Source organism: Colletotrichum graminicola, assembly GCF_000149035.1.
Source record: "Colletotrichum graminicola M1.001 genomic scaffold supercont1.22, whole genome shotgun sequence".
Taxonomy (NCBI): domain Eukaryota; kingdom Fungi; phylum Ascomycota; class Sordariomycetes; order Glomerellales; family Glomerellaceae; genus Colletotrichum; species Colletotrichum graminicola.
The window spans coordinates 488103-514720 of NW_007361026.1; the positions used below are offsets into that span (position 1 = coordinate 488103).

The window sequence follows — 26618 nt, forward strand, 5'->3', positions numbered from 1 at the left end:
CATGCCATCGGTTCATGGACTTAGCACTCGGAGTTTGGCGGGTTGGAGGAAGTGGGGCGGCTTGTTGCATTGTGCCGTGTCGGCGGTAAGCGGCCACGTAAATCCCGATCGCCGACTCTTCTGCACGATTAGCATGGTGGCTTCCTAGTCTTTTGATGGCGTTGACTGAGGCTGATTTATTTTGGGTGTGGTCTAGAAACCTAATGCAGTAAGCAGTCCGCAGTCCGGAATCCAGGAGCACTTGCCTAATGCAGGCAACAATCTGATTCCCCCTGACGGGCTACCCGTCCACGAACAATGAATTGAGTTGGCTTCAAGATGTGTTCATGATGCATAACTCACCAGCCTTGGATGCCCTGCATGAAGAACTACCTTGTACATCCATTGACTTTTTGATTTATACGACATGGGAAGAAGCTTCGTTACCACTCACTCCACTCGCGATTGTCTCGGCGGATGTCTTCGATGCAGTGTCGAATCTCAGGCGAGGGAATGAGGCTTGGTATAATCAAGTAGATCTATCTATCTTGGCTTTACTGGTAGTAAATATCTACCTACTAAGTAAGGGCAGATGATCTGGTTCCATGTTATGTAAGCGACGCCTACAGACCAAGACAGGAAAGTATGTGTACCTTCCACTGTTACTAGTATGTCTTCAACCACAAATTGCACATGTCAAAAGAAGGACCCTCCCTCTCTCCGCCGTTTCTCCAACAAGCCTTATCGCTATCCTTATCGTTTACGCTCGGGCCACCCCACCTCTCTATGACGCTCCACTCACTGCCCACGGGCCACACCTGCCACCAGGCGGAGCGGAATTTCCGCCTCCAAAAGCCGCCTGCAGTTATTAGTTGAAGCGTGTTGGCGGCCGGCCTAATTGGCATCTGACCACCGACCAAAATTCCCCAATTCCGCCCTTGTCTCTTTCTCTCGCGCACGCCGGCAGACGTCGACTGAGCTCCGCAGGCTACATACAAGCACATACACACACAAACACACACATACACATACGCATACACATACGCAACACGGCAGTGCAGCAATTCTCCCCGTCCCCGACCACCGCGCATGTCTGCACACCAGTGCTGACCCCGGCTGCCGTCAAGGCTCCTCAAATCCCGTCTCGGAGCGGCCTGACCGCCGCATCACCGTAAAACCCTTTCCTCCCTCGGGACGCCCGAGCTCGTTCTCCTCCCTTTCCCTCCTCCTATTCCCGCAACCATGGCCGACGAGCTCGACACGCTCGTCAAGGGCGCACCGCCCCCGGGCAAGGAGCTTAAGGCCGCCGTCGGCACCACTGGCGTCGTTCCCGACTCTGGAAAGCAAGGCGACCCCTTGAGCCACACCCCGAGCTCTCCGTCCATGATCTACCTGAATCTTCTCATCCTCGAAGCCTCCTTGCGCGCCCAGTACCTCGAGCTCCGCGCCCGCCGCCGCCATCATACCTTCTTCTTCACTCTGCTGACAGCTTGGATAAGCGGCTTCGGGTACGCCCTCTTCTTCGCCCCGCGCGAAGATGGCCGCGGCGTTGGCGGCTCCGTCTACTGGGGAGTCGAGACATTTGAAAAGATCTGCTTTATGGGAGGTGTCATGACCGCCATACTGGTTTGGGCTACAGGAATATGGGAGCGAGGCATACGCTGGCCGCGGCGTTGGTTTGCCATCTCCAATAGAGGTCTGCGCGGCTTCAATTCCAAGCTAGTCATCATCCGCCGCTCTTGGTGGGCCGAGTTCCTTTCCACTCTCGGCTTCTTCCTAACCTACGGACTTTTCTCCCACACTGCGAGCTCCTCCTACCGCTACGTCGAGCCCTCCGTCCTGCGTGAGGTCGAGAAGGAACTGAGCCTCACCGCCGAGAACCACCCGACAATGCCCATCCTGGTCGAGGACGAAGAAAAGGGCGGCCACGAGGAGGACCTGGCGCCAGGCGGAGACTACGTCAAGCTGCTCCTTCTGGCCAAGCCCTTCACGCCGACCTTCCGAGAGAACTGGGAAATCTACCGCACCGAATACTGGGAAAAGGAAAACGAGCGCCGCGCCCTCATCCAGAAAAAGCTCGCCGCCCGCGATCGCCAAGTCGCCAAGCAGCGCTGGGGCATCTTTTGGTGGCTTCCCTGGCATCGCATCGACCGCTCCGGCCCTGCGCCCGTCCGCCAACAGACGCCGGAGAAGGCAACGATCCACCCCCGCGCCGCCGCCATCGAGCGCGAGCACCGACGCCGTAGTAGCACTTCCCGCACCCGCCGCCGCAGCTCGACGAGCTCGAACCGCAGCTTGGCGCCGTCCGTCGCGGCCACTAGCGACGACGGCGACGGCACCGTCAGCAGGAAAGCCAGCACCGGGTCCAACGCGTCGGACAAGAGAAAGAAGAAGGTGGCGTCTATGTCCAAACCGAAGCGGCCTCATGTCGAGTCGAGGTCCGTCACTCCCGAGATACCCTCGCCGCTGTCCAGGGAGAGCAGCGTCAGCCGCAGGGAAAGCGGCTCCGGCGCCGAATTATTGGCGGAGAGGTCGCTGAGGCACTCGTCGTCTAAGGCCAGCATCAGCTCCTCCACCAACTCCGTAAGGGAGAAACAGCGTAGACTCGGCGAAGCATAGCATGACTACGTGGGTTTATAATGTATTTATGCGACGCGAAGTAGCGAATAAGCGAAGAGACGAGAAACGATAATCATATTTGTATCGCTCAACACCGTTGATCTTGCCCTGCTGAAGTGGTGCTGGTGAGAGCAAAGACAAGCCCAGTATCCAAGTCGACATTGACCTTGCTAGTTGCCGAGCCACGGCGGTGGCATTTCATAAGAATAATGGTCCATTGGCCACTGACCGGTACTGCTGACATCTAGTCTACAGCTTGACTATACGAAGGCAGAAGGCAGTAAGTACATTTCCACTTGGCCTTTCATCTGATGCTGCTCCACAAGGCCTCTATGAGCTCGAGAACATGTACGATGACGGTTCTCTTTCGCCCCTATCCTTATCGCTCTTCAAATACTGCGCCGAGACTGTGACGTCAGCGTCACGTCCGGGCTTCTTATATATTATCATAGATTCACTCGTCGCGAGGAAGACCCGACAACTTGCCCCCAACACTTTTCACAGCGTTGGATCATCGAACAAACAGCCATGCTGAACAATCAGACAAGGACGTCCAGGAACGTCGTCATCTCGGGCGGCGCGCGGGGCATCGGCCGCGCGCTGACGCGCTACTTTCTCAAAGCCGGACACAAGGTCTACGTCTTCGACATTGACGAGGACGAGCTCGAGTACACGGTCAAAGTCCACCTCAAGACGCACCACGACGCGGGCAAGCTCGCGTATGCGACCTGCAATCTCCGGGACGTGGACGACGTCCGCGCCAAGGTCAAGGCGGCGGCGGCGGGAGACCTGCTCGGCGGCACGATCGACGTCCTCATCAACAACGGCGGCATCGCGAGCCCGTACTGGCGGGACGGAAAGACGATGCAGGACCCGGACACCCTTGGGGAGTGGCGGGCGTACGTCGACACCAACCTCACCGGCCCCTTCGCCATGAGCCAGGCCTGCGTTCCGTACATGAAGGCGCGGCGGGCGGACGCGGCGGACGGCGCGCATAATGCCGAAGAGGGGTCGGGCGTCGCCGGGCCGTGCATCCTGCTCATCGGGTCCTTCCGCGCGCACCAGTCGGACCCAAACCAGGAGGGTTACGCGGCCAGCAAGGCGGGGCAGCTGGGCCTCATGCACAGCATGGCCATCTCGCTTGGCGCGCTCGGCATCCGCGTGAACCTGATCGCACCGGGGCGGATCAAGGTTGGGCACGAGAGCAGGGAGGGCAACGAGGCGGGGCGGGGCTGGCGGGAGCAGATGCTGGAAAAGGACGTCGACGACCACCCGACGAACCGGGCCGGGAGGCCGAAGGACATCGCCGACGCGGCGCTGTACCTGATGGACGCCGGCTTCGTGACGGGGCAGGACCTCGTCGTCGACGGTGGGGCTCTGAGGAAGAAGAACTGAGCCGGGGTTGTTGCTCGTTGGGCGCGCGCGCGCGCGCCAGACCTTGATTCGGAGACTAAAAGGGCACGCTTTTGGGGAGAATGATTACTGTATACACTGCTCGCTCCTGGTCGCGACGAGGTCCTCGCCAGAGAAGTGAATATCTCCTGCCTTGGTGGGTCTTGTGTCCCGTTTGACCCATCAACCAGTCCGCCAGTCACCACCGGCTATTTTCTTCCAACTAGATTTGGGGGTCTCGGGCGGATGCGATGAAGGAGATCAACCGACGATATGTGGACAAATGGACTGTTGGATATCGGGATGATGACATATCGTTTAGATATTGGAAACGTTTATGACGATGTGTTTTATTAGCGCCGCCCTGCCCACTTCGTCTTGTAGTATAGTCTACTTTTCCGGTCCGATATCGTCCTCGCTCTCGTGGAACACGCTCCTCCTCAACGTCCCCGTCCCAGCCGGGCTGACAGGCAACACTCGCGCACTTATATAATCGTCCCCATTCGACGCCCTCGTCGGCGGACTAGCGGGCTCGGGTGTCCGGGCGTCGGCGTCTCAGGCACCGTGCCCGGCATCCCGCGCTGCTGGTCCCACACCGCCGGCCCGCCTTGCTCGCCGCCTGATGACGCCGAGCTTACCGTCGCCTCGCTGAGGTGCCTCAGATGCCGCACGTCGTGGTCGCTGGGGCCCCAGACGTTGGACCCAATGCGGTCCGCAGGCGGGTGGGCGGCGGCGGTGATGGCGGGCCCGGGTCGGGAGACTGAGCGCGGGTATGGTCACCGAGGACTCCGGAAGAACGGGAGAGGGATGAGGCGTTCTCGTTGCTGGAGACGGAGGCGTAGTAGGATGACTGGTGGGTGGTGGCGGGGTTGGAGCTGGAGCCGGCACCGGTGCCGAAATGGGTGTGTTTGTTGATGATTTCGACGGGAGTCAGACCGATCCCGTGAAGCTCGGGACGTGGCGAAGTATCTTGTGTGTGGTTAGCAACTTTCACTCCAAGAAATTATTTACTGAGCTCACCTGGAAGCTCGACAATTTGATTATCGGCCACCTCATGTGCAAAGTAATATGGCACGGGTGATGCAGCCCGCAACTGAAGTGGTGTGCGGACTTCAGACATATCTCGAGTAGAAGGCGCCTCTTCGGTCGTGACGGTGGGCGCCTTAGCCGGTCCACTTGGTTGACCCCTCATCCAGGAGATAATGCGAGAGCCGTTGTCGTCCGTCTGGGTCGCGGCCCCGTTGCCGCGTCTGAGGACCCTCCGGCGGCGCCAGAGGCACCAGCCAACGAGCATGGCGGTGATGAAGACGAGACCGAGGACGACGCTGAGAACGGGGGCGAGCCACTCGGGGGTTCCGCCGCCGCCGCCTCCATCGTCTCCACCAGTTGGGACATTGGGGCGGGCAATTTCCTTCGACTCGGTATATGGATACCACGTCTTGATCTTCGAAGTCTCATACGGCTTCGCGAAGATGGACTCCAGGTTTGGGTCTGCCCATCCGGGCCCCTCGGGTTTTGTCCTAGTCGCTGTCCCTTTTTCGTCGCCTCCGATCTTGCTGACGACAGCGGCGGGGATGGTGTAGTTTGACCATTTACTTGGGCTGTACCCGTCAAGCCACTCTGCGCTTGAGAGGTTGAACAATTGGATGATCCCTCCCTCGAGGCATGGAGGCGATCCTTTCCCAGGCATCGCCGTGTAACCGCCAACGACCATCATCTGGTCGGGGTAGGGCATCACACATTGATGGCCAGCGCGCGCATGAAGGGCTTTCCCCTCGTACAGCTTGATCCACTGGAAGGAAGGTATAGAAAGGACCCAGATATCGTCGCTGAAGTCTTCCTGGGCGTGGATGCCATCATATCCTCCATAGTAGTATATGTTGAAGCTCGAGTAATCTTGCGCCGGAGCGAGAACGGCACAGCCTCGGGCAAGGGCTGGAGGTTTTGTCCCCTCGGTCTTCTGCTGATACCACTTGTCACCGGCGACGTCGTAGATATCAATGGTCTCCATGAACGAAGGGCTCTCTTGTTGCTATGCGCAATGTTAGGTAGGATGAGAGCAAGCGCTGGATAGAGAGCTTACACTCTTGAAAGCATCATCGGACTTGTGGCTGGAGTTGACATACTCGGGGTACGTGACGCCCCCCAGAACGACGAGAATGCCTTCAGCTCCAACAGGAACCCAAACGACCTCGAGGTTTGCCCTGGCCTTGATTTGGGTCGGCAACGACTGGTTCGAGAATTTTTCGAACAATTGTTCCAACATGTCGAGAGTGATGAGGGTATTCGAAGTATTGACGGCGTTCAACGAGCGGTTCGTGTTGCTCATGTACATTTCACCCCAGAGAGGCGAGCGCATGCCACCTGCGTACCAAGCCTTGTTCTCCGAGGGGGCGCTGGCAGCTCCTCCGTGGGCGATATACCGCGTCACCTCGTTTTCTAGAGTGACCATGTCGCTGCTGCCATTCTGAAAAGAGGGTTTTTCTGGGCCGTAGGCATGCATACGCCATGCCATTACCTTGTCGGCGGGTGGAGGGCCGTAGGCATCTGTACGCTTGGAGAGGACGCCCCCATACAGAAAGAATTCTGCGTCGTTGTGAAGGAGCGCGCCGTCGATGGTGTTGGGCGCAAAGCTGTTGACGTTCCCGGACCCCCCTGCAGCTTTCGACTTGGTAACGATCAGGTTGGTAATATTTGTCGTTTTATCAAAGGGCTTGCTGAAGTTCAGAGAGTACATGAGACCCAAGGGGTTGTCTAGAATTATTAGAAACCGATCACGACTGGTGCGCGATCGAACTGACCCAACGTTTCGGGGGCTCCCTCGGTCCCATCCCGGTAGGTAGGAGTCCAATAAAGTCTTCCGCCATCAAGCCAGAGTGTGTCGCGAATAACAGCAGCATTGTGTCGGTCAGTCTCGCAGTGTTGGCGGTGGCATAGTGTAACGGACCTCTCGGTGAATACCAAAAGCACATCTCGGCGCTTACTTGGCCTTTTTCAAGGTCTCATCCATCATATTGCCCGGCCACGAAGCCAACAAGGGCTGCAAGTCCACGAAAAAGCCGGTTCACCATGGCTTGATACTATAGTCAAGTCACTATAAAGATGAAGCGATAGGGGAGAAAGCACGTCGCCAGTTGTTGCCTCAGCGCATCGCGGCTGGCCGGTATGATTACCTAGGGGAGGCAGCGTGTGAATGGTGAATGAACCGCCTGCGAGGTGATGAGCGGCTCTGCTCGAAAGGTCTTGTGGCTGATAGTTAGATTGTGTTCATGACCGAAGGGAAACACCAATAGCACGCCCAGAATTGTTCTTGATTGTTTGAGGCAGAAGCAACAGACGAAGGTAGAGATGATGGTATGAACGCGAATGAGGCACCTTACAAGGTTGAGGAGAAAGTGGTCAGATTGTTGCCACCGGGAGACCCGCCAAGTTGTGTAAGGCTGACCCCCCTGTAAACTTCAATCTGAGGACGCAATCAAGCTCAGGGGGGGCGGCAGCCTTGGCCTGCCTACAAAGCAAGGGCTGTTGGCGTTGGCCGATGGTGTTACACATGTGTTGTTGTTGGATTCAAAGAAAAAGACCGTGACCAGACAGCCTGCAGCAATGGACGCCGGCCTCGGGCAAGAAAATCCCACAGCAAGAGCGGATGAAACCTTGCAAGAGTTGCCATAGCATGATAGCAGTTGCCATGAATTCTTTGGAAGGATACAATAAGCAGAAACCATGTATCCATCTACTTGTTACTATGTAAGGCAGGTCAGTCGAAGCAACAAGATGACTCGGACAAGCCGGACAAACCTGGAGTCGCATCCCTACGTAGTATACCTAACTAATCGAAAGAGTCAGGACAAGGATTTGGCGGCGCAAGCAAGCGGGATGAGGTTCCAAATGCCATTTGGACGCACACCCCTCTTTCCCATGTCGGATGCAGGCCGGGCATCAGGATGCACGGATAATGGTGTAGTGGCAGTGGCTGTCACAGGGGATCACGCGTGAGCATTTGCAAGTCAGTCAATAGATGGGCTGCCAAGTTGACACAGCGAGGTATGGATAGGACCAGTGTAGTTGGAGCTGCAAGCTCGGGCTAGGATCGGGAACACGGGGTTTTTTTTTTTTTTAATTTTATTGCTCATTGTGCGTGATCTTATTGTTACAGTCGAGGAGGAGAATGGAGCTGTCATCCGTGGGATATGGAACCGAGTAAGACGAATCCTTGGCAACAATGAATGACAGTCGGTGAAGGAGTAAGTATCGGTGGGTGAGATTGGCTGCAACTATCATTTCTCGTTAGCATTCAGAACGGAGAAGCGAGATTGACCGGCAGAGAAAGCTACCTACAACACAAAGAAAGCCGTTTGGTGTTGAAGGGTCGAACCGTTTGCTGGAGGAACGGGGAAAAGGAACAATGTATCCGTGGAAAACACGAAGGAAACAACAAAGGCCAACAAGCTGCGTCGAGCGACAACAGATTAAGCGCCAAACCTTATGTAGGTGGTTCTGATGGAGCAATCGTGGCTTCCAACGAATGGGAAGATTGCGAAGCTACCTTAAACGAGGTGGGCACGCAGCAGGTATTACCTAGTAAGAGCTGGTGGCTGGAGCTGGCGGAAAGAGCCTACAATTGCCCATTCACCCCTCTTTCCACATCCAGGCTGCCAGGTTAAGACGTGAGCAGTTCCTCCCATAGTGCGAAGGCACGTTTCCCAGGATCCCATGTGTTCGTGCTAAGCTCCTTCTGTCCTAGTCGATCTCTATTTTCACTTTCCCCCCCATCCCTACCCCCTGTTCCTGATCAACTCTACTACGTACCTTCCTTCCTCTGCCGCTTACACCCTCGCAGACTTCATCTTCGTTGACAGCCTTTCTAGCCTGATCGCGATTGCCTTCAGTACACGGATACCGGTCCGTCTATGCTTGCCTGTCTGCCTGCCTGCCTTCCCCACCACAGTCCAATGCCGTTGCACAAGGATAGCACGACCGATACATGTCTCGTCGAACCAGGGTTCGCGTGGGGCTCGAAGGCGTGGCAGGCAGGGAAGGAAGCCAGCCATCAATGGACGGACAAGCATCATGTCATAGATCAGACCCAAGCCCCAACGATCCTAAAATAAAACTTCAAATATCTCATGCCCAACATTGGTGCTGACAGGTCCTCAGCCGCGACCTCCATCCTCTCGTGTGCATATGGTTGGAAGATGAACTGATCAACAGATAACCGGACCCGTCTCGCAAGGCCAACCCACCACCAGGCGTTCTATGAGCTGGCCCGCATTCACTTTCCGTTTGTTCTTGACGCTGCAAATGCCGACGACACCAACGCAACAGTACGGCCCTTGCGTGAAGTCTTGTCAGACCCAGAATCCCATCCTCCATTGTTCTCTGAACACTCGGACCTTTCGCTCCAGCCAGCTTACCGAGTTGGCTCAACTTAACAGGGTTATGGCTCTTGGCTCTTGTTTATACTACTTATCACACACCGAACCTGCCAAAATTGGGGCTCCTGCCATACGTACGTACCTGTCTGTCAAAATGGAAGCTGTGTCGCATGCGTCTTGGGCCGATGATCTTCAATCATTCTTTCCCCGCGCCGGCCCACAACCGTTGCACGCGCTTCGCTTCCCACATCTCTACCACCCCCCAGCATCTCGTTTACGGACAAGACTGCTGTTAAGGTACATCAACTGCCGTCTCCATCTTTTCCACTTCCTTCTCGAGACCTGTGCTGATCCAGCGAGGCAATTATGCACCAAGGCTTCGACCCGGCATGCAGTGCGATAGTCACTTCTCACCTAAGAAGGAGCAGGGGCCGACCACTCGCGTCCTCTGTCGCGGCAAAAGCCCCCTGCACGTGCATGAGTCTCTCTGGTCGTGGACCATGTCGACATTGGCCGACGCCCGATCCCATCCCATACGCCTAACGTGACTGGGACGAGCATACGCACAGCAACGTACATCAAGTACAGCCTTGGGCTTTTTTTTCTTTGCCTACCTACGTACTCATTGACAAGGAGTTTCTTCGTCACCCCTGCCTTCCTCTCTTGCCTGACCCACTGTTGTACATCAATCCGGACGGGGGTGGCCATGGCCAAAGCCTGGCTCGAGTCCATATGCCAGTTTGCCTCTGGGATCTGACATCTAGGTCAGTATTTCCACCAGGCTCGATACTACCTTATCTGCGCCCCAGTAGCTTGCACATGCCATCCGGTGGCCATGAACGCGGGCATATTTTGCCGTGCTATGTGTACAATCACTCCCAGGACGCGTACCAAACCGGACGAGGTGACCAAGTTTGTCCGTCTTCGCAGCTCTCTCCCTCGCTCTTGGCACTTGCCGTCTTAGGTCCGCTCCTGAATCCTATAGTCGTCGCTACCTCCCGACCTCTGCTTGAATTTCGCCGGCCTTGCGAGGCAGTGGCTTGTCAACTGCGGTTGATATCCCTGCCGTCATCTATGCAGCTCTGGCCAGGGTTTTGGTGGGCCATTGCATCCCTCCTCTAGCAGTTCCCGATGTCTGTCGAGTGTAACTCTATAGCACGAATCCGCATCTCGTTTCCCCTCGACTGTCGTCCGAGCCACGCCCCTTTTCCGTGTAGCACGTCAGCACACGAGGAGAATGAGGATCCAGAGCTCAAGGTAGCTCCCCATGTTGTTGGGTACTTTCGTGGGTACTTTCGTAACCTTGGTCCCTTTCACCCCCCCATTTAAGTAGCCAACGGCCTCCTTTTACTCTCTTGGACCGTGTTGGCAAGGTGCCGAGCCTATAGACCACCCAGCTTTTGTCAACACCATCTTACACGCGGCCCCCGCGGACTGGACGCTATATCGGGCGGCTTACAAGGTACTGGTTACTTCCTCTGGCCTTAGCTTGCGGGGAATATCATCCTGCTGTTGAAGTCAGTTTCCCTAGTCTCTGGTAAGGCTGTATTACCAACTCAGCTCTCAGCCTCCCCTCTTCCTCGCTGCATATCACTGTACATACATACATATATAGATACATACATATGAGGCTCGAGGTACCACTCTTACTTTCTTCGAGTCTGCTCCCCCCTCGGTCCCCAAACGGCACTCTCTTATGCCTCTTCAACTTCAAAGAGCCGTCATCCCACGCTCGTTAGACCGCCATTGTAAACGCGACAAGCTTGTATGCATCATTGATTTCGGGCAATTGGGATATCCAAATTCTTTCATTTGATTCAGCCAGACGCCATGCGCTTGACGTCGCTTGTGCTCTTTGGGGCATTCGCCGCCAGCATTACGGGGCAACATGACACTCGAGTGTACGCCAGGCAGAACGATTCCTACCTTGATGCATCAGTACAATACTCAGTCTATCCCAGCCCATCGCCTTCACCTTCTTTCTCGTCTCAACCCGAAGCAGAGTCGTTGCCCACGTCTACACTGGTCTCCGAACCTTCTTCCTCTGTTGCGGCTCAACCGGAGCCTACTCCTACAGACGCAGAAAAAAAGTCGCCAATCTATGACACATATACCGATGACTGCGAGCATTGGAGCTCCAAATGCCCATGGGGCAAGACCGTCACGGTTACGGAGACGAAAACCGTGACGAAGGAAGAACCCGTTACTTCCACGTCAGTCGATTTTCTATCATAAGAATTTGCAATCCAAGGCTGACATAAAGCAGAATCACCACGGCTTCCACGAAGACGGTTTTTACGACTCAAGGTTATACTGTTACGGATTTCCATACTCAAACTCTGGCCAAGTCCTATCCGGTGACTACGACCGTAGCTCTGTAAGTGGTCAACCCCAGTACAACACACCCCTTGATTCTTCACCGGATCTACCCGACCCCTACACGAATAGCACCAGACATAGGCGAGGATAGCACAACACAAGACACTGGACTTTACTTTATTTGCCATCTACAGGATGCTTCCAGGAATAAAGTCAGCTAACGTTGGTCAGGTGCACACCCGTTGCCGAACCAGAGCCAACGTATGCGGCGCCGACATCCTATGGCGGCTATGGCAAGCAAAAGCGAGCCCATCCCTCGGTCTGTGAAACTAGGACAACCACCATATGGAAGACCTATACGGAGAGTTTTACAGTGCCTTGAACTATAATTAAAACCCAGAAGGGGGTTGAGACACAGATATTCACCGAGACACAGAAACTCACGGACACGCAGCGGTTCACCGACACGCAACGATTCACTGATACGGCAACTATCACCCAGCCGGTGACCAGAACCGCTATAGTCACTTCCGTTACCGTGTCCCCAACCACAGTCGTATCGACTCTTACTTACACCACGAGCATCCCTTATACTCTCACAGTCAACCATACCGCAACGACAACAGCGTGGACCATCTCCACCTTCCTCATTACGGTTATACTAACTACGTCTGCGACCGTCACTGCTTCGTTTACGGAAGTTCAGACACAGACAGCTACAGCTACAGTGACAGCGACTTTGACTGAGAAATACACATCACCCACGACCATATTCGTGTCCACAACCTATTGCGAGACCATCACTGTGTCAACAAGTTACCCCTTCACTGTGACGGATGAGAGGACGGTGTGGACGACTTCCTTTCTCACCAGCACTCAAACAATCGTCTCCGAAGTTCCAGTTATCTCATTCGTCACCAGGAACGCCACCGCATTGGTTCCTACCACAGTTCAGCAGCCTCCCGAAACAATTACATTACCAGGATCTACAATCGTCTCGACAATTGCAGGACAGGTCACAACGATCCAGCTTCCGGGATCGACCTTGACCCTCCGAACAACAGACACCGTTGTTTCGCCCCCTTCTACTACCACTTTACCTGGCTCAACTGTGGTGACAGCTTTAACGGAAACCATTCCTGCTTCCACCATCACAATCACGGAAGACGGAGTTACTTTCACGAGCGTCATCCCTGGCCCGACGTCTGTCGTCACTTCAACCTTGACGCTTCCGCCTATTACTCTGACTCTCCCTCCTTCGACCGTTACTCATACCGAGATCCAGGACAAGACGGCTTGCCCTGCTCCCACCAACACTCTTGGTTTCAACCCCGTCGTCGACTTCAATCCCAAGTCGAACCGCACTTGGGGCTGTCGGCCTGGATACGTCTGTAACCCTGCCAAGCCCGCCGGCTGCAGCCTGTGGGCTGAGTCGCCGGCGAATGAATATGTTTGCAATCCTAAAGACTGCGTTCCTGCACCGCCCTACACCTTGGCCGCGTGGAAAGAGAACGAGACGCACTACTTCCCGCCCAACGATGGCTATTTTAACCTTAACCCTAACGCCTTCGGACTCCCCTTCGACATCTTTGACTATGAAATCATTGTTACCAAGGTGAAGGACAAGCATGGTTACAAGAAGACCACCATCACAACCGGAAACTGGGCCTCGGCAACTGAGCTCACGCACTTCCCTCCCACAGCCCAGCCCACTGTGACACCTGCTCCAGCCCCCATCTCTTCTCCTGAGGTCGGCCAGTACGCTCCCAAAAACCACAAGGAGAGCAAGGGCTATGGGCGCCGTTCTCTCCTCAATAAGCGTGACTTTACTATTGCCCCGGCCGTTTGCTTCGATGGATGCAACAACTGCTATATTGAGGTTCAGGCCGTTGGCAAGGTCCCAACTATCTGCTTGGCGGGGTCTGCCTTTCTGACCGATCTGGCCGCATGCAGAACCTGTGTCGAGGAGAACGACACTGGTGATGGAAAGGAGACCCTACGAATTCACATCGAGCCCAAGTTCCAGCAGTTTATCTCCTTTTGTGAAGGCGAGGCTCCTCAGGACCCGTCCTCTGCTACCATATTGCCGCCTCAAAGCCAGCAAATTTCGGTGACCTTGACCACGGCCAGCCAACACGCCGGTTCTACGGAGACTTCGGCGGTTCCAATCCCTGACATTACCACTACCACCCCTGTCGAGTCATCCACAATCACCTTCACCTCTGGCACTACGGCCATAGCCGCATCTTCGGCGACATCGATTGTCAGCTCGACGGAGACTACACAGGCGTCGTCTACAGCATCCGAGACGACATCAACGGCCATCGTCACCTCTGGGACCACGACCATAACCGATACTCCCTCAACAGGTCTACCTGAGTCTACCTTGACTGTATCAACAACAGCCTTGTCTAGTACCGAAGCTGGCAGTGTCTCTACCTCCACCAGCAGCGACTTCACGAACGCCTCTGCAAGTGCTTCCGCAAGCGCTTTCTCAAGCATCCCTGCAAGCATCTCAGCAAGCGAGTCGTCACCTTCTCCAGCAATAACCCCGACGGTCTCGTCTAGTATCACAACCAGCAGCACTGGCTCGAGTCCCTCCGCGTCCAGCGTCTTTGGCTCCAGCTCCGGCACTCCATCAACCACAGCCGGTGGAGCAGGCGGTTCAGCTTCCGAAACAACACCCGGAACACAGACTCCCTCCACCACCATCTTGTCGCCAAGCAACGGCACCACCGGTCCTGTTGTCGTCCCCACAGCAACTGCGGCGAAACCGACCACATCTATCCTACTTACCATCCTCACGCCGCTTTTGGCTCTTTTGTTCATCTAATTTCAGTCATTCTACAACATGTCCTGGGCTCATATAACGCTGGTTTATATATACTTTGTCGGTAATATTTGCCACGGTCTTTTGCTTAAGAGGCTCACTTATGACTCTCAATTTGGCCTTTGGCATGAGAAAGACTTATGATATAGCATTGCTCTTAACGACATCTTCACGACACTCCTTGATACCAATGAATCATTTGCATTACGAGGCGGGCATACTTTTTGGTGGGTTACATTTTCAAAGGTTGAAAACTTGGCCAGGGTACCCTTACGTTCCTTTACGGCCTGGTCACAATGGCTATGAGAAGATATTGAAGCCTATAGCTCGGCGAGGCTTTAGAGGTCTGAGATATGTTTTTCTTTCTTTCTTTATTTCTTTGACTCTTTTGTACTTGAGGTTTTTAAAAGGCCAGGGATCTGGATCCTGGAAGGCAGGTTAACCAGCTGGGTACTATAAGAGGCAAGGTGGCCGGCCTCTATACTTTTGGGTGGCGATTGAAATATATCCGTCGCTGATAATTAACAACTGCGCTTCTTGCGTGGGATCTCTGACAAGCTCCCTTTTTCTGATCCGGAGCATAAGTTCAAATTTTACTCGTCATGGTTGTGTTGTTGCTGCTGCCAGCTGCCTAAGTCTTGCCCATGGCAAAGCGACTTTAGGTAACTGGTAATAACTTGACAAACAACTTTTGACTGCCGATCCAGGTAACAGCGATTCATGGTGAAGTCTGTGAGCTGAAGAAGAGCTCCTCCCTATTTATTGCTAAGGATACTCCCGACATCGATGAGTTCTGTATTGGGGCCAGCCAGCCCGGACTAAAACGGAAAGGGGGAGATACTCCGGGGAGGTGTTCTCGAGCCCTTGGTCCAAGCATCCAAGGGCTTTCGGCTTCCATTGATGTCAGGCATGGGGCAGACTCCAGCTCGCGAAGGCTCTCGTCAAGGCTCTCAGCGCCGCACCGAATCTTCATCGGCTTCACTTGCCCTGGTCATCCTAGCTCTGGCCAGGCTTCGACGGCGGCTTCACATGAGGCAACAGCTATCTGCAAGAGGAGAGGCAATAATCCTACTTCCATGCTCTATCTCAATCGTTTCCCTCAGCAAATGCTCTTGGAAGCGGCGGCACAAGGCTCGCAACTCTGCCTTGGTCGGGGGAACGCCCGTCGCCCGGAAATGTTGCCGTTGCAGATGTGAACCGGCGTCGTCAAAAGTCTTGTATGTTGCGAGGTTGCGACATTCCGTACAGAACTAGTAGTCTGGAACTGCACTTTCAGGGCCGCCGGCCGCGAGATGGCGGGTGATGGTGTCCTCAAGGTAAACGGCCTGTTGAACATAACATTCAATTTCTCTTCAAGGATGGCGACTCGCAGTAGAGTTTCCACCAGCAGCTGGGGAGGGTCAGGCTCGGTGAATACATGCTTCGCAATTCCTTCCATGGCAGAATTCGTGTCCCTGAAAGCGTGGATCCTCGAATGGTTGTCTGACTGAGCCGTTCGATTAAGATGGCAATGGAACATATAGACCCAGCAAGGCTATCGATGCTGTTGCTTAAGACCGCGACGTAATTTTGCGTCTGGAAATGCTGTCCTTCAAGACGTTCCATCTGGGCACAAGATATGGTTGAGATATGCTCCCTCAGGTCGTCAAGGTGTGCGGTCGCATCCGCTGCTGTGGTGATCGACGCATATAGCTCCTCGTTTGTCGCCTTCGCCATCAGGTTGGATTCCGTCGACCTCTGCATTTCCTCCTGCACATCACCGAGCTTCTCAAGGCCAAGAAGTGACGAAGCACTGAGAGTGTACAATTAGCTCAGTCTATCTGACATAAGACGGTTCACGAGACTCACGCGTTTAATGTATCGATGTCGAGGACAAGTTGAGAACGGTGATGTGTCAACTTAGACTCCATATCCACCACACCCCGGTGACCCTCGTCCTGTATAATGTCAAGAGATTTACGTCGCCTGGAAATCAAAGTGTTATCAAATGTGGATGACCTTGCCCAATCGTTTTGCCATAGCGTACGAGATGTGAACGCAGCGTGACGATGTTTGACTCCCAAGCAACACTATTCCTCTTGGCAGGTGTCTTTTTTCAAAAGTATGCACCATAGCCTTGACTTCGGCCAGAGTCTTAGAGAAGGAGCGCAACTTTGGCCTCCAAGGACTCTATCCGGATTCGCAGCCTCCGCGCAGACTGAACAAAATCGTTGAGCTTGACGAGGCCACTAATGAAATGCCCCGTGACGGAGAGGAGCCAGCAATTCTGGCAGCCGCGGAAACTGCCTCCATCCTGGCCCACGATATAGTACCCTGAAAAGCCTCCTGGCTACAAATGAGTAAAAATCGTCGATTTATGGCCCGAAAGGCAATGGTCGGCCCTGGCCAAGCGTTGTGGGGGGTTTACTATGCGCATGCAGCGTACCGCCTCAGAGAAGAAGGCATAAAGGGCCCATATTGGTCAAATATATGCGATTCTTCGAAGCGACGTCACGGGTTGGCAGGTATGCGTACTATGGCGGGCGAACTTAGCCTCACAAGGCAACTGTTGAGCTGCAACGTTTTTACGCCTGTTGTTGCGCTCCCTGACTTTGCAGAGTCCTCAATAGCTATAGAACTACTGTCAGTGCCGAGAATACATTGTACATGGAACTGGCCATGCAGGACATGCCATACACTCATACAACCTTATGAGGGTTCAGAGCGACTATATTCATCAATACTAATACAAACTCTGGTATCTCCATGGCGACAGGCCAATGAGTCTCGCATCCACAGGTAGTCAAACGCGAGAGGGGTGCCGGCATCAATAGTTGTTAGATACCGGATTCCACTCCTTTCACCACCCAAATTTGTGTCCAAATCCGGCGAGAACGATGAATAGGAGTGAAATCAATCAATTCTAATCGAGAGATGGCCTTTATCCTCAAATTAGTACAATGCCTTCGCAGTCATGTCCCTGTGCTCTCGGCAACTCTCGACAAGGAGTGTTGAACAAGGGAGACTCGAGAACACGTCTTCCTTTGTCAACGACCATACCTGTGAACAATCGAAGGGCAACCTCCCCCGCAAGGAGAAGTCGTGAAATAAGACGGGAGAGTGAGCCCTCGTTCGTGAAAGGAAGAAGCTGGAGAGACGACAACTCCCAAGCTCTTACGAATATCTATAGCCTCTGGAAAGACATAAGACCGTACATCGTATCTGTAATTTTGGGGGGCCGCCCTTAGACTCGAACAACGCCAATCAAGTCGTTCACTAGACAGAGCAGCAAACCGGCCTGAACAGTCACTCGTGCACCCGGCCCAACACTTGTTGAGCACGATAGGTACGATTAACCATGTCTAACCGGGTGCCGGCAACCATTGCCCTCCCGACGTTCAACAGACTCCAGCAGCCTGCAGCCAACGAGGACGACGGGGTCCAACAGCAGCAGCCGGTCGACGAGCATATAAATCCGAATCCCCCGGAATACCTCTACCCAGATCCACTCGCAGAACAACAAATCCAGCCCTACATAAACCCCCAGGACTTGATCGTGGAGGAAGACATAGATCTGTCCGCCCTTGTCTATGCAAACTCACTCCTGCCGGACGTGCCACAGCCAGAGCCGCCGTTCCCGACGACGGAGGGGTTCGCGTCGAGCAGCCACGTCCTCCCACCGGAGCCGGAGCACGACCCGCCGTCCGGTGGGCAAAACGCCGAGGCCGTATCACCGCCGAGCCAGGGCAGGATCCGCAAGTGCGACAACTGCCGGAAGACCAGAGCGCACTGCTCGGGGCACGACCCTTGCAGCCATTGTGTCGTTGCGAGAATCCGCTGCACGTACATGCTCAGCGCCCCCCGAGCGTCGCCCCCGAAGCGCCAGCGCTCGCCGGACGAAGAAGGCGAGGAGGCCGCGAGGCCGAATAAAAAAAAGAAGGGGAAGAAGAACACCAAGCTCCCGCCGCCGCCGCCGCCGCGCAAAGCCTCCACAAAAGCCCTCGTCCGACGGCGTCCCTTCCTCTATGTTCCACCGGACGGTCGCTGCGACCACTGCCGCGCCGCTGGGGACCAGGGCCGGCCCTGCGACGCGGACCATGCCGCCGAGATCGAGTGCTCGCAGTGCACAAAGTACCGCAACCTCATCGATCCGAACCACATCTGCACGGCGCGTGGCGGCGAGTACTGGCAGCGACGGTTCGCCAACTCGCGGCCGACGTACCCTGGCTATGACCTCGAACTGAGCTGCTGTGTGCGGTGCAAGGAGAAGCGCAACGAAAACCGCCCGACTCTGTGCGACATCGATAACCGCGTCAAGGTCGGCTGTACGCCCTGCAGCGTCGATGGGGTCTTGTGCAAGGTGTACAGCGAGGAGAAGGCTATGGGCATCTCGCAGGAGCCCGACGAGCCGGCCGACTACATGTGGAACCGCCCGGCGTTGGGCGACGTCGTCCTCACGCCCGGACAGAAGCCGTGGTGGCGGCACATGTGCAGCGCTTGCTGCACGCAGCTCGGGCAGCGCAGGTGGGAAGCCTGCCAGTGGATTCTGGACGTGCGGCTGGGCGAGTACAAGTGCAGCCGGTGCGTGGAAAAGGGGGTGGACTGCGTCGACCCCTGGACGGGGGAGCGGTTCGACACGCCGTACCAGTACAACTTGACCGGAGACAAGATATTAACCAAGAACAAGTCGGCGTCCCGGGGGCGGCATCACTGCACCAACTGCCTCACTAACGAGATGCACTGCCGCGGCTACACTAACGAAGATGTCGCCTTCGCGTGCTCCAAGTGCTCCCTCTGGGGCCTGACGTGCCAGCTCCCCGCGCGTGACGGGCTGGTGCGCAGGCTGCCGCACATGGACCGGAAGATGATCGGGTACTCGAGGGTCTCGACCGATAAGGCGACAACGTTCATCGGGTGCAAGCCGTGCCGGGACAACGGCGACAACTGCGACCGCAAGCGGCCCTGCGACAGCTGCCACAAGAAAGGGAGGGAATGCGATAAGTGGTCCAGTGGGATGTGTAAGCGCGAGGGCGTCATCGGCGGAGAGTCGCCAGACTATTACATGTCTCTTGGGTACGGGCCCAACGGCGTCGACAGCACGCGGTGGGACGTGCCGGAGCAGGATCTCATCGGACCGAACAGGCCCAAGCGTGCGGTGATGAGCGCGTTGCCTCCTCCTATCCTGGGCGAAGGAGAGACCGTGTCGGCATCGACGGAGGCCCAGAAGGCTGCGCCGCGCCCGTTCGGTACCGGCGTGGGTGAGAAGTACGACGAGTTCTTCAACACCTTTTCGCGAAATCCCCTGAGTGCGCAAGGCACGAAGGCAGATACCTCGCTGTCGTCGTCTTCGTACAACGGCCTGGGTGGCCAAGCGTATTATGGTGACAACAATGCCGCTCTTGAGGCACTCGGCAATGGAGAAAAGTACGAGCAATGGCTGGGCGGCTTCAATGCCCAGCAGGGCGGCCAAGCCACCGGGTACGAGGACTTCCCTCCGTTTCAAGGGCCGCCTCAGAACCAGGACGAGATCGAGCAGATTCTAGGCGGCGACTTGGACAAATTCATTGAGGACTTGCAGTCTATGGGCCAAGGGGCCGAGGTCCCCGTTGATCCGGGTGTCGCCATGGACGAAGACAACGGCGTGGGCACGGATATCCAGGAGCAGAACCGGATCGCCGGGGAGATCAGACAGGCGATGCACCTCTACGCGAGGGACATGCGCTTCATCTCGGTCGAGCTGCGCCAGTTCTCCATCCCCGAAGTCTTCGACGTCCCGGAAGGGGCCAAGCCCGTCCAGGCCCCTCAGCGGGTGCTCCTACAACTGGAAGACAATCCCTCGGCGCAGCCCCGTACGCCATACCAGACGTCGTGGGATCCCCCTGCCTACGAGAAGCACCTCAGGGAGCTCCTCTCCAAGTGGAAGAGGCCCGCGCACAACGTCCTCTGCGACATCCCCGACGAACCCGCCAACTTCGACGGCCCAACGGGGGAGGAGACGCGGTGCGAGGAGAGCTGCCCACCCTGCGGGGCGCCGGTGCGCAATGGCGCGTACTGCGAGAACCTCCAACACCTGATCCGGCCGCAGCCGTACACGGTCTGTGACGAGTGCGACATGCGGGGCAAGAGGAACCTCTTCGAGGGGCCAATGCCGCTGACGCGCGGCGAGTTCCTCAATATGCGAGCCTACGCATGCGAGGCCTGCGTGGTTACGGAGGCGGGCGCGGCGACGTTCGGCGGGGCATGGAACATGGACAGGCCGCCGAACCCGGTGACGGGGTGCCTCTGCGCGGCCAAGCTGCTCAGCCGGCGGCTGTGCCAGCACCACCGGTACCGGCTGGCGACGACGATGATGGTGCAGTCCATGTTCGTGGCAGAGTGGGCGGTGACCAACTTCGGGCCCGACAAGTGCCTGTTCTGCAAGGAGCAGCCGAGCAAGCTGACCGTGGAAGGCGACTTCTCGATGTCGCTGGTCTACCTGTGCCTCAACTGCCAGGCCGTCGTCTGCGAGGAATTCGAGCGGGGCCTGCAGCCCGGCGTCAGCGACTGGCTTGGCGGAGTCGAGCCGGTGACGCTCTGGAAGCAGAACTGGGAGCCGATGTCAATAGATTAGAGAGAGAGAGAGAGAGAGAGAGAGAGAGAGAGAGCCGACGGACGCAGGGCAGGATAGGGTGTCTGTCTGTCTGTCCATGTTTTTCCTTTCTTTCCTGCGGGATGTCGTATAAGGCCCGCAACCGGATTAGTGATGCCACACCCAGCGTGGCGGTGAAGCAGGCGGCGGGCGTATTGCGGGCGGGTTTCGAGCAAGGGTTGAAAGAAGAAAGCATGGTTTCTGGCGTTTTCTCTCACTATGTGGATTGTTTCTGGACCGAACGACGCCGTTGAGGCTGGACGCGAGGGGCTGGGCCGCATTAGGTAATGGGGCATCTCAGGGATCCCTGAACTGCAACTAGATGGTCGGCTGGCCGAGGTCTCGGCCGGCGGACTTGTTGAGGTATATCCAGAGGCACTCACTCTTACACGTTTCATGGTGACATATTCTCTGGCGACTACATCATCTGGATCCTGCCGTCTTGGCGGTTCTCCTTGCCTAGTCGACCTGGGTTGTGCTCCCCAGGCTGCGCAAAAGGGTCAGTGTTGTTCTTCGTTACGGCTACGACATTGGAGTCTTGAAACAATACTTTCCAGCAAAGATCATGTTTCCTGGGGGTCGAGAACCTCATTCTATATCAACCCTTTGGTGTCAGCTTCGCAATCACATCTCAAAACCCATTCCAGACATTACCAGCCCACACGGCACGTCACTTGTCACCTTGGCGCCAGAAAACGGCGTCGCAGCCTTGGCACAACTGTCGAGGGACAAGTGGGAGCTTTCACACGAAGCCTAGCTCAACTGTTGAAGTCACATGAAAAAAAGAAGGAAAAGCATGCACACACTGGTTGGACTAACGTAAAGGGAATCTGTATGACTTGACGACTGACTCTGACCTCGGAAAAAACCTTGCGGTGTCTCAGAAGAAAGAAGAAATTACAGTATGTGAAAAAAAAAAGAAGAAGAAAAAGAAAAGAAAAGAGTACTGATATAAAGAGACAGAGACAAGCCGGTGTTATGGTCTCAAATAACCCTCAGTGTGTAGTAGTAAAGAATCTCGAGTCCACCCCTTGACACACACACACACACACAAACACACAAGGTCTTGCGGCCGACAGTCTCTCTGGCTAGCGGACTAACATGTATGTCCCCCAGACCTTTCATCCCGTGACATGCAATGAGGATTCCTCAAACAGCCCTGTGAAAGAACTCCTCTTTTTGTCCCCGCGCCACATTCCAGTCGTGTGCTGTGACCATGTTCATGAAGTTGCCCTGAAAAGAACAAGTTCCAAATAGTGCAGCAAGTCAGAACCCGACTCCCCGTCCGATGCAGCACAAAAACAAGTTTTTGATCATTGGTTGTCCGTGTCGACATGTCTTCTCCAATCGACATATGCTGGGCCCAGTTTGGACCGCCTCATGCGTCCAGATGGAGAGAAACCGTATGTTCAAACATCTGCCAGCATCCCACCGGGCCCAGTCGAGGCCCAAGGTATCTCACTCATGGCTCCCCCGGCCACTTGCATCGCTACTTTCCCCTGCTGCTCTCGCTCACTCTCTCATTCGAGGTGGGTCGCTCACATTATTAAGCACTTGGAGCAGCAGCCTGCCTCTTGTTCACCGTTCTCGACATCCATGGGCTTCGGAGGGCCGTTGATGCCAGAGGCGCCACCACTGCCGGTAGAGTAGCCCTGCATCTCGCGGTTGTATCGACGAATCTCTCGGACAATATCATAGAAAGCCTTGTCGACGTTGATGCGAGACTTGGCCGAGGTCTCAATGAACTTGCAGCCGAATGACTTGGCAAGAGCCTCTCCCTCTGTAGCGGGTAGAATGTCAGTCATTGTCCCGCTGATGAAGCAATCGATGGGGTCCTAGATATCGCGAGGATCGCCATCTTGCAGTGCCGCGACGCAGAGAGTGTCATAACATACCTTGCCTTGTGACTTCTCTCTCGCCCTCCAGATCGCACTTGTTGCCAACGACGACCATGGGGAAGTAGTCCTTGTCCTTTACTCTCAGGATCTGCTGCTGGAATGTGGTGATTTCTTCGAAGCTCTGGCGCGAAGTGATGGAGTAGACCAGCAGGAAGCCCTCTCCCGTTCTCATGTACTGCTCTCGCATGGCTGAGTACTCCTCCTGGCCGGCGGTATCGAGGACATCGAGCAAAGCGACCTCTTCGTCGATGACGCACTGCTTGCGGTAGGAATCTAGAATGAGAAAGAATAATGTCAGCATGCGATCGATTCGCGGTCGCATGGAAGAGCGAAGGATGGTAGGGGCGACGAACCTTCGATTGTCGGGTCATATTCGTCGACGAAGTGGCTCTGGATCAATTGGATGGTCAAGCAGGATTTACCGACACCACCTCCGCCGACGACGACAAGCTTGTACTCTCTCAAAAACTGCAGGACGGCGACGACTGATTAGCAATGCGTCGATGGGGCGAAGGGGAGACGGCGCGGCGGCGCGACGAGGCAAAGATTGAGGGAAGGGGGGGAGGTCGCGACGACGAACCTTGGAGGCCATTATGATGTGATGAAGTGTTTGTTGATGGAGGGTATAATCTCGGGGGTCTTGTTCGCGCTCGTTGTTGATGGCTCGAAACAGCTGGCGAGGGAAAGACGGACGGGATCTTGGAAGCGGTTCAGGAGCAGCGACTAGTCGATTTGGAGAGTCGACGGATTCGGAAAGGGCTCAGCGGGTGGATTGCGAGAATGCGTGAGCGTGGGAAAAATAGGTTGATTTCCAGCGAGCGGAACGATGAGTGGGAATCTGGGACGGCACAGGCCGGATTGCGAAGTTTAAAGGTGAAACGACGAGGTCGATGGCAGAAATCCGGGACTGACAGCAGACAGTCTTTCGAGAAGGAGAACGAGAGAATGGGGTGGTGTTTCGTTGCTAAGGGTTGCTAAGGGGTGCCCTTTTGGCCAAAAATGTGGAGATGGAGGGAAAGGGTCGTAGTAGGGGGGAGGATGAATGCACTGGCCGACCACACCTGCTGCCGTGACTGCTGCAGCACTCGCTCTTTGCCTCTGTGCTTCCCGCTCCCGGCTTGGGGAGATACCTACCTACCTGGGGGGTCGGGGTGGGAAGGGGAAGGTACACTACTATCTTAGCGTACCGGAATGCCCGCTCTGACAGGTGCTGGACGACGGAAATCGTGGTACTACCACACACTCCCAAGTTGTATTGTACCTTTAATGCCAAGGTAGCTTTCGTCTTCCTGTCTTCTCCCCTTTCCTTTCACTTTCCTTTTCTTTCCCTCCCCGACCCTCCGCACGTTCCCACGCCTTGCCCCCCTCTTTCTCTCATCCTCATTGCCTGCTTGGCCCCTAAGAGGCAGGCGAGGAAGGTGCTATACCCGCCGTGCCTTCCTGTCACCTTATCCACATGTCGGTACGTACTTACACTGCTAGCCAGTAAGTTACAATGCCGAACACCCACCCTAGGAGAAGGAGCCCGTTGGGATGAATGAATGTGAAGTCTAAGGCAAGGCTAGCCAGGTAGGTAGGTAGGTAGGTACGTAGGTAGGTAGGCTGATGAAAGTGAGAAGGATACGGATACACGGCGAAGGACGGAGGAGAGAGGAAGGTCGTGGCCGGAACACATGTAACGGGCGTGTTGATTCAAGGCACGGAATTGATGCTGATGCCGTTCGTCTGGTCCTGCCTGCTTTTGGTCTTGCGCCGTGTGGCGTTCTGCTTCGTCTGGCGGCCTCGTCGTGTCTACCGTGCTCGGCGGGCCAAGTGGTGCTACTGCGCGCGTGTGCCTCCCACCCAGAAGCCCTCTTACTCGTGAGCTTCCTTGCTATCTTCGCTCGTGAGATACAGATAGGAACAGCACAATGCGCGCGGCTCCTGCCACATGGATAAAGGCGATATTCGCTCGCCCTCTGCCTGACCTGGAAACCTCGACCTCGCCGCTCCTCGCCAGAATGGGCAACGGCGGTTGGTCCGCGAGGACTCGACGTTTAGCGCCGGGCCTATGATTTGATGATACAAGTACATGACACCCACACACAAACATACATAAACAAACATACGCCACACATGATACCTACTATGTATGCGAACTTCAGTACTAAGGGCTGAGGTACGCGAGGGGCGCTACACAGACACACGGAGCACATGTCGACCGAGTGAGGCAGATCTAGGGGCGTCCGAACGGTGCAGCTGCTGCTGTTTGATTAGGAAAGACGGCACTCCCAATGGCTGAATGCGTACGAATGTATCCGTAAAGAGCCGACCTTTTCTTCCATGTGCAGGAAATAATCAACGAGGACGGGGGCAAACGTGGGAATGAATGATACGGATACCTATTGACTACGAATACTGGGGCTAGAACAAAGGTGGGGTCGGACCGGGGATGAAAAAGGGACTGGAAATGTTGGAGGGAGTTTGTCGTGGCGGGTCTCTGGTGCAGTAGCGCCGGCTACAGCAGGGGATGACCTGGAACCATAAAAAGAGGCCCGATGCATACACCTGCAGATTTCCACAAGGAAGCAGATGAGGAGGAAATGCACACACTGCTCCCGCGCACGTACGACATAGAGGCAGGCAAGGCCATCGATGAGGCGCAACAAGGGAAGCGGTGGTGTTGAGTGGACGAAAAGGTAAGGAGAGAAAGACGAATGGAAAGAGGGGAGGGGCATTGTGGTTCGTGCGAGCTGGAGCGAGATGGGGGACTCCACCAAGAGGGGGACTGCGTAAGGTACGTACATGCTTGACAGGGGTGGATGGACAGACGGCAACACAAAGTGACTCTCTACTAGGTACGTAAGTGCTCCCTCCCTCCCCCACTCAAGAGGCAATTCTAATATTCCTCCAGGGGACAAGGTGGGAGAGTCCCAAAGTGGACTACCGGATACGTATGCACTTAGGTGGTATGTTTAAATGCAAGTATCCGTGGTAACCCATCATGTTGTCGCCAGTAGATAGTCTCAACTCCCTCCAGCTTCGTGCTGTGCCAGCACGCACCGAACCAGCAATATATACCTGTAATAGAAACCTGGACACAAAACAATGTCTGCAACATCCGTATTCGCAGCCCATCTTCGTTCTTCTGCACTATAGCACTACTTCATTCATGAGACTATTCTACCCTCAATATCCGTATTGCGCCGCCTAATCGCGACGTCTGGTCCAGCCCCCCCGGCCCATCAATCGTCTCATCTGCGAACGCAGAAAATTGACATGGGAGGAGGATGTTGAATGTTGAATGGAAAAAAGGACGTGTCGCTTTTCCCAGGTTCGACGGCCCCACACTGCTAATTGTGTTAATTACATGGGACAGTGAGTGAGATGAGCCGCTGGCCTGCTGCATCCCCCCCCAGCTTGTCGATGTCTACTCGTTGAGCTTCTCCAAGCTTGCGCTGCGTCCAGAGGTTGTTGGTTGGTTGCCGACGGCCTGCCCAGAAGCGTCACTGACTACGCAATACAATACATCATCGGCTGTGAAGAGCCGGGGATGGAAATTGCCGTGCGGGAAAGCTCCAGAATGCTCTTCCGAGCGAACGTGTTTGCGGAACTGCCTC

At 55.4% G+C, this 26618-nt stretch overlaps 6 protein-coding genes across 6 annotated transcripts; 4 read left to right on the top strand and 2 right to left on the bottom strand.

Annotated features, from left to right (window-relative positions):
- Window positions 1-1221: 1221 nt before the first annotated feature.
- GLRG_06171 (uncharacterized protein) lies at window positions 1222-2598 on the top strand (the record flags this gene model as incomplete). Its single annotated transcript, XM_008096856.1, has 1 exon — window positions 1222-2598. One exon carries the CDS (start codon window positions 1222-1224, stop codon window positions 2596-2598), a length of 1377 nt encoding a protein of 458 aa, XP_008095047.1.
- A 528-nt stretch (window positions 2599-3126) lies between these two features.
- Window positions 3127-3993, top strand: GLRG_06172 (short chain dehydrogenase; the record flags this gene model as incomplete). The annotated part of the gene is made up of 1 exon (XM_008096857.1): window positions 3127-3993. The coding sequence occupies one exon, from the start codon at window positions 3127-3129 to the stop codon at window positions 3991-3993; it is 867 nt and encodes a 288-aa protein (XP_008095048.1).
- A 655-nt stretch (window positions 3994-4648) lies between these two features.
- Window positions 4649-6727, bottom strand: GLRG_06173 (kelch repeat protein; the record flags this gene model as incomplete). Its single annotated transcript, XM_008096858.1, has 3 exons — window positions 4649-4959; window positions 5011-6022; window positions 6074-6727. The coding sequence occupies 3 exons, from the start codon at window positions 6725-6727 to the stop codon at window positions 4649-4651; spliced, it is 1977 nt and encodes a 658-aa protein (XP_008095049.1).
- A 5793-nt stretch (window positions 6728-12520) lies between these two features.
- GLRG_06174 (glycoprotein X) lies at window positions 12521-14517 on the top strand (the record flags this gene model as incomplete). The annotated part of the gene is made up of 2 exons (XM_008096859.1): window positions 12521-12531; window positions 12606-14517. The coding sequence occupies 2 exons, from the start codon at window positions 12521-12523 to the stop codon at window positions 14515-14517; spliced, it is 1923 nt and encodes a 640-aa protein (XP_008095050.1).
- A 3334-nt stretch (window positions 14518-17851) lies between these two features.
- GLRG_06175 (uncharacterized protein) lies at window positions 17852-21103 on the top strand (the record flags this gene model as incomplete). Its single annotated transcript, XM_008096860.1, has 1 exon — window positions 17852-21103. The coding sequence occupies one exon, from the start codon at window positions 17852-17854 to the stop codon at window positions 21101-21103; it is 3252 nt and encodes a 1083-aa protein (XP_008095051.1).
- A 1556-nt stretch (window positions 21104-22659) lies between these two features.
- On the bottom strand, window positions 22660-23611 carry GLRG_06176 (Ras family protein; the record flags this gene model as incomplete). Its single annotated transcript, XM_008096861.1, has 4 exons — window positions 22660-22901; window positions 23017-23292; window positions 23373-23487; window positions 23600-23611. The coding sequence occupies 4 exons, from the start codon at window positions 23609-23611 to the stop codon at window positions 22660-22662; spliced, it is 645 nt and encodes a 214-aa protein (XP_008095052.1).
- Window positions 23612-26618: the final 3007 nt, after the last annotated feature.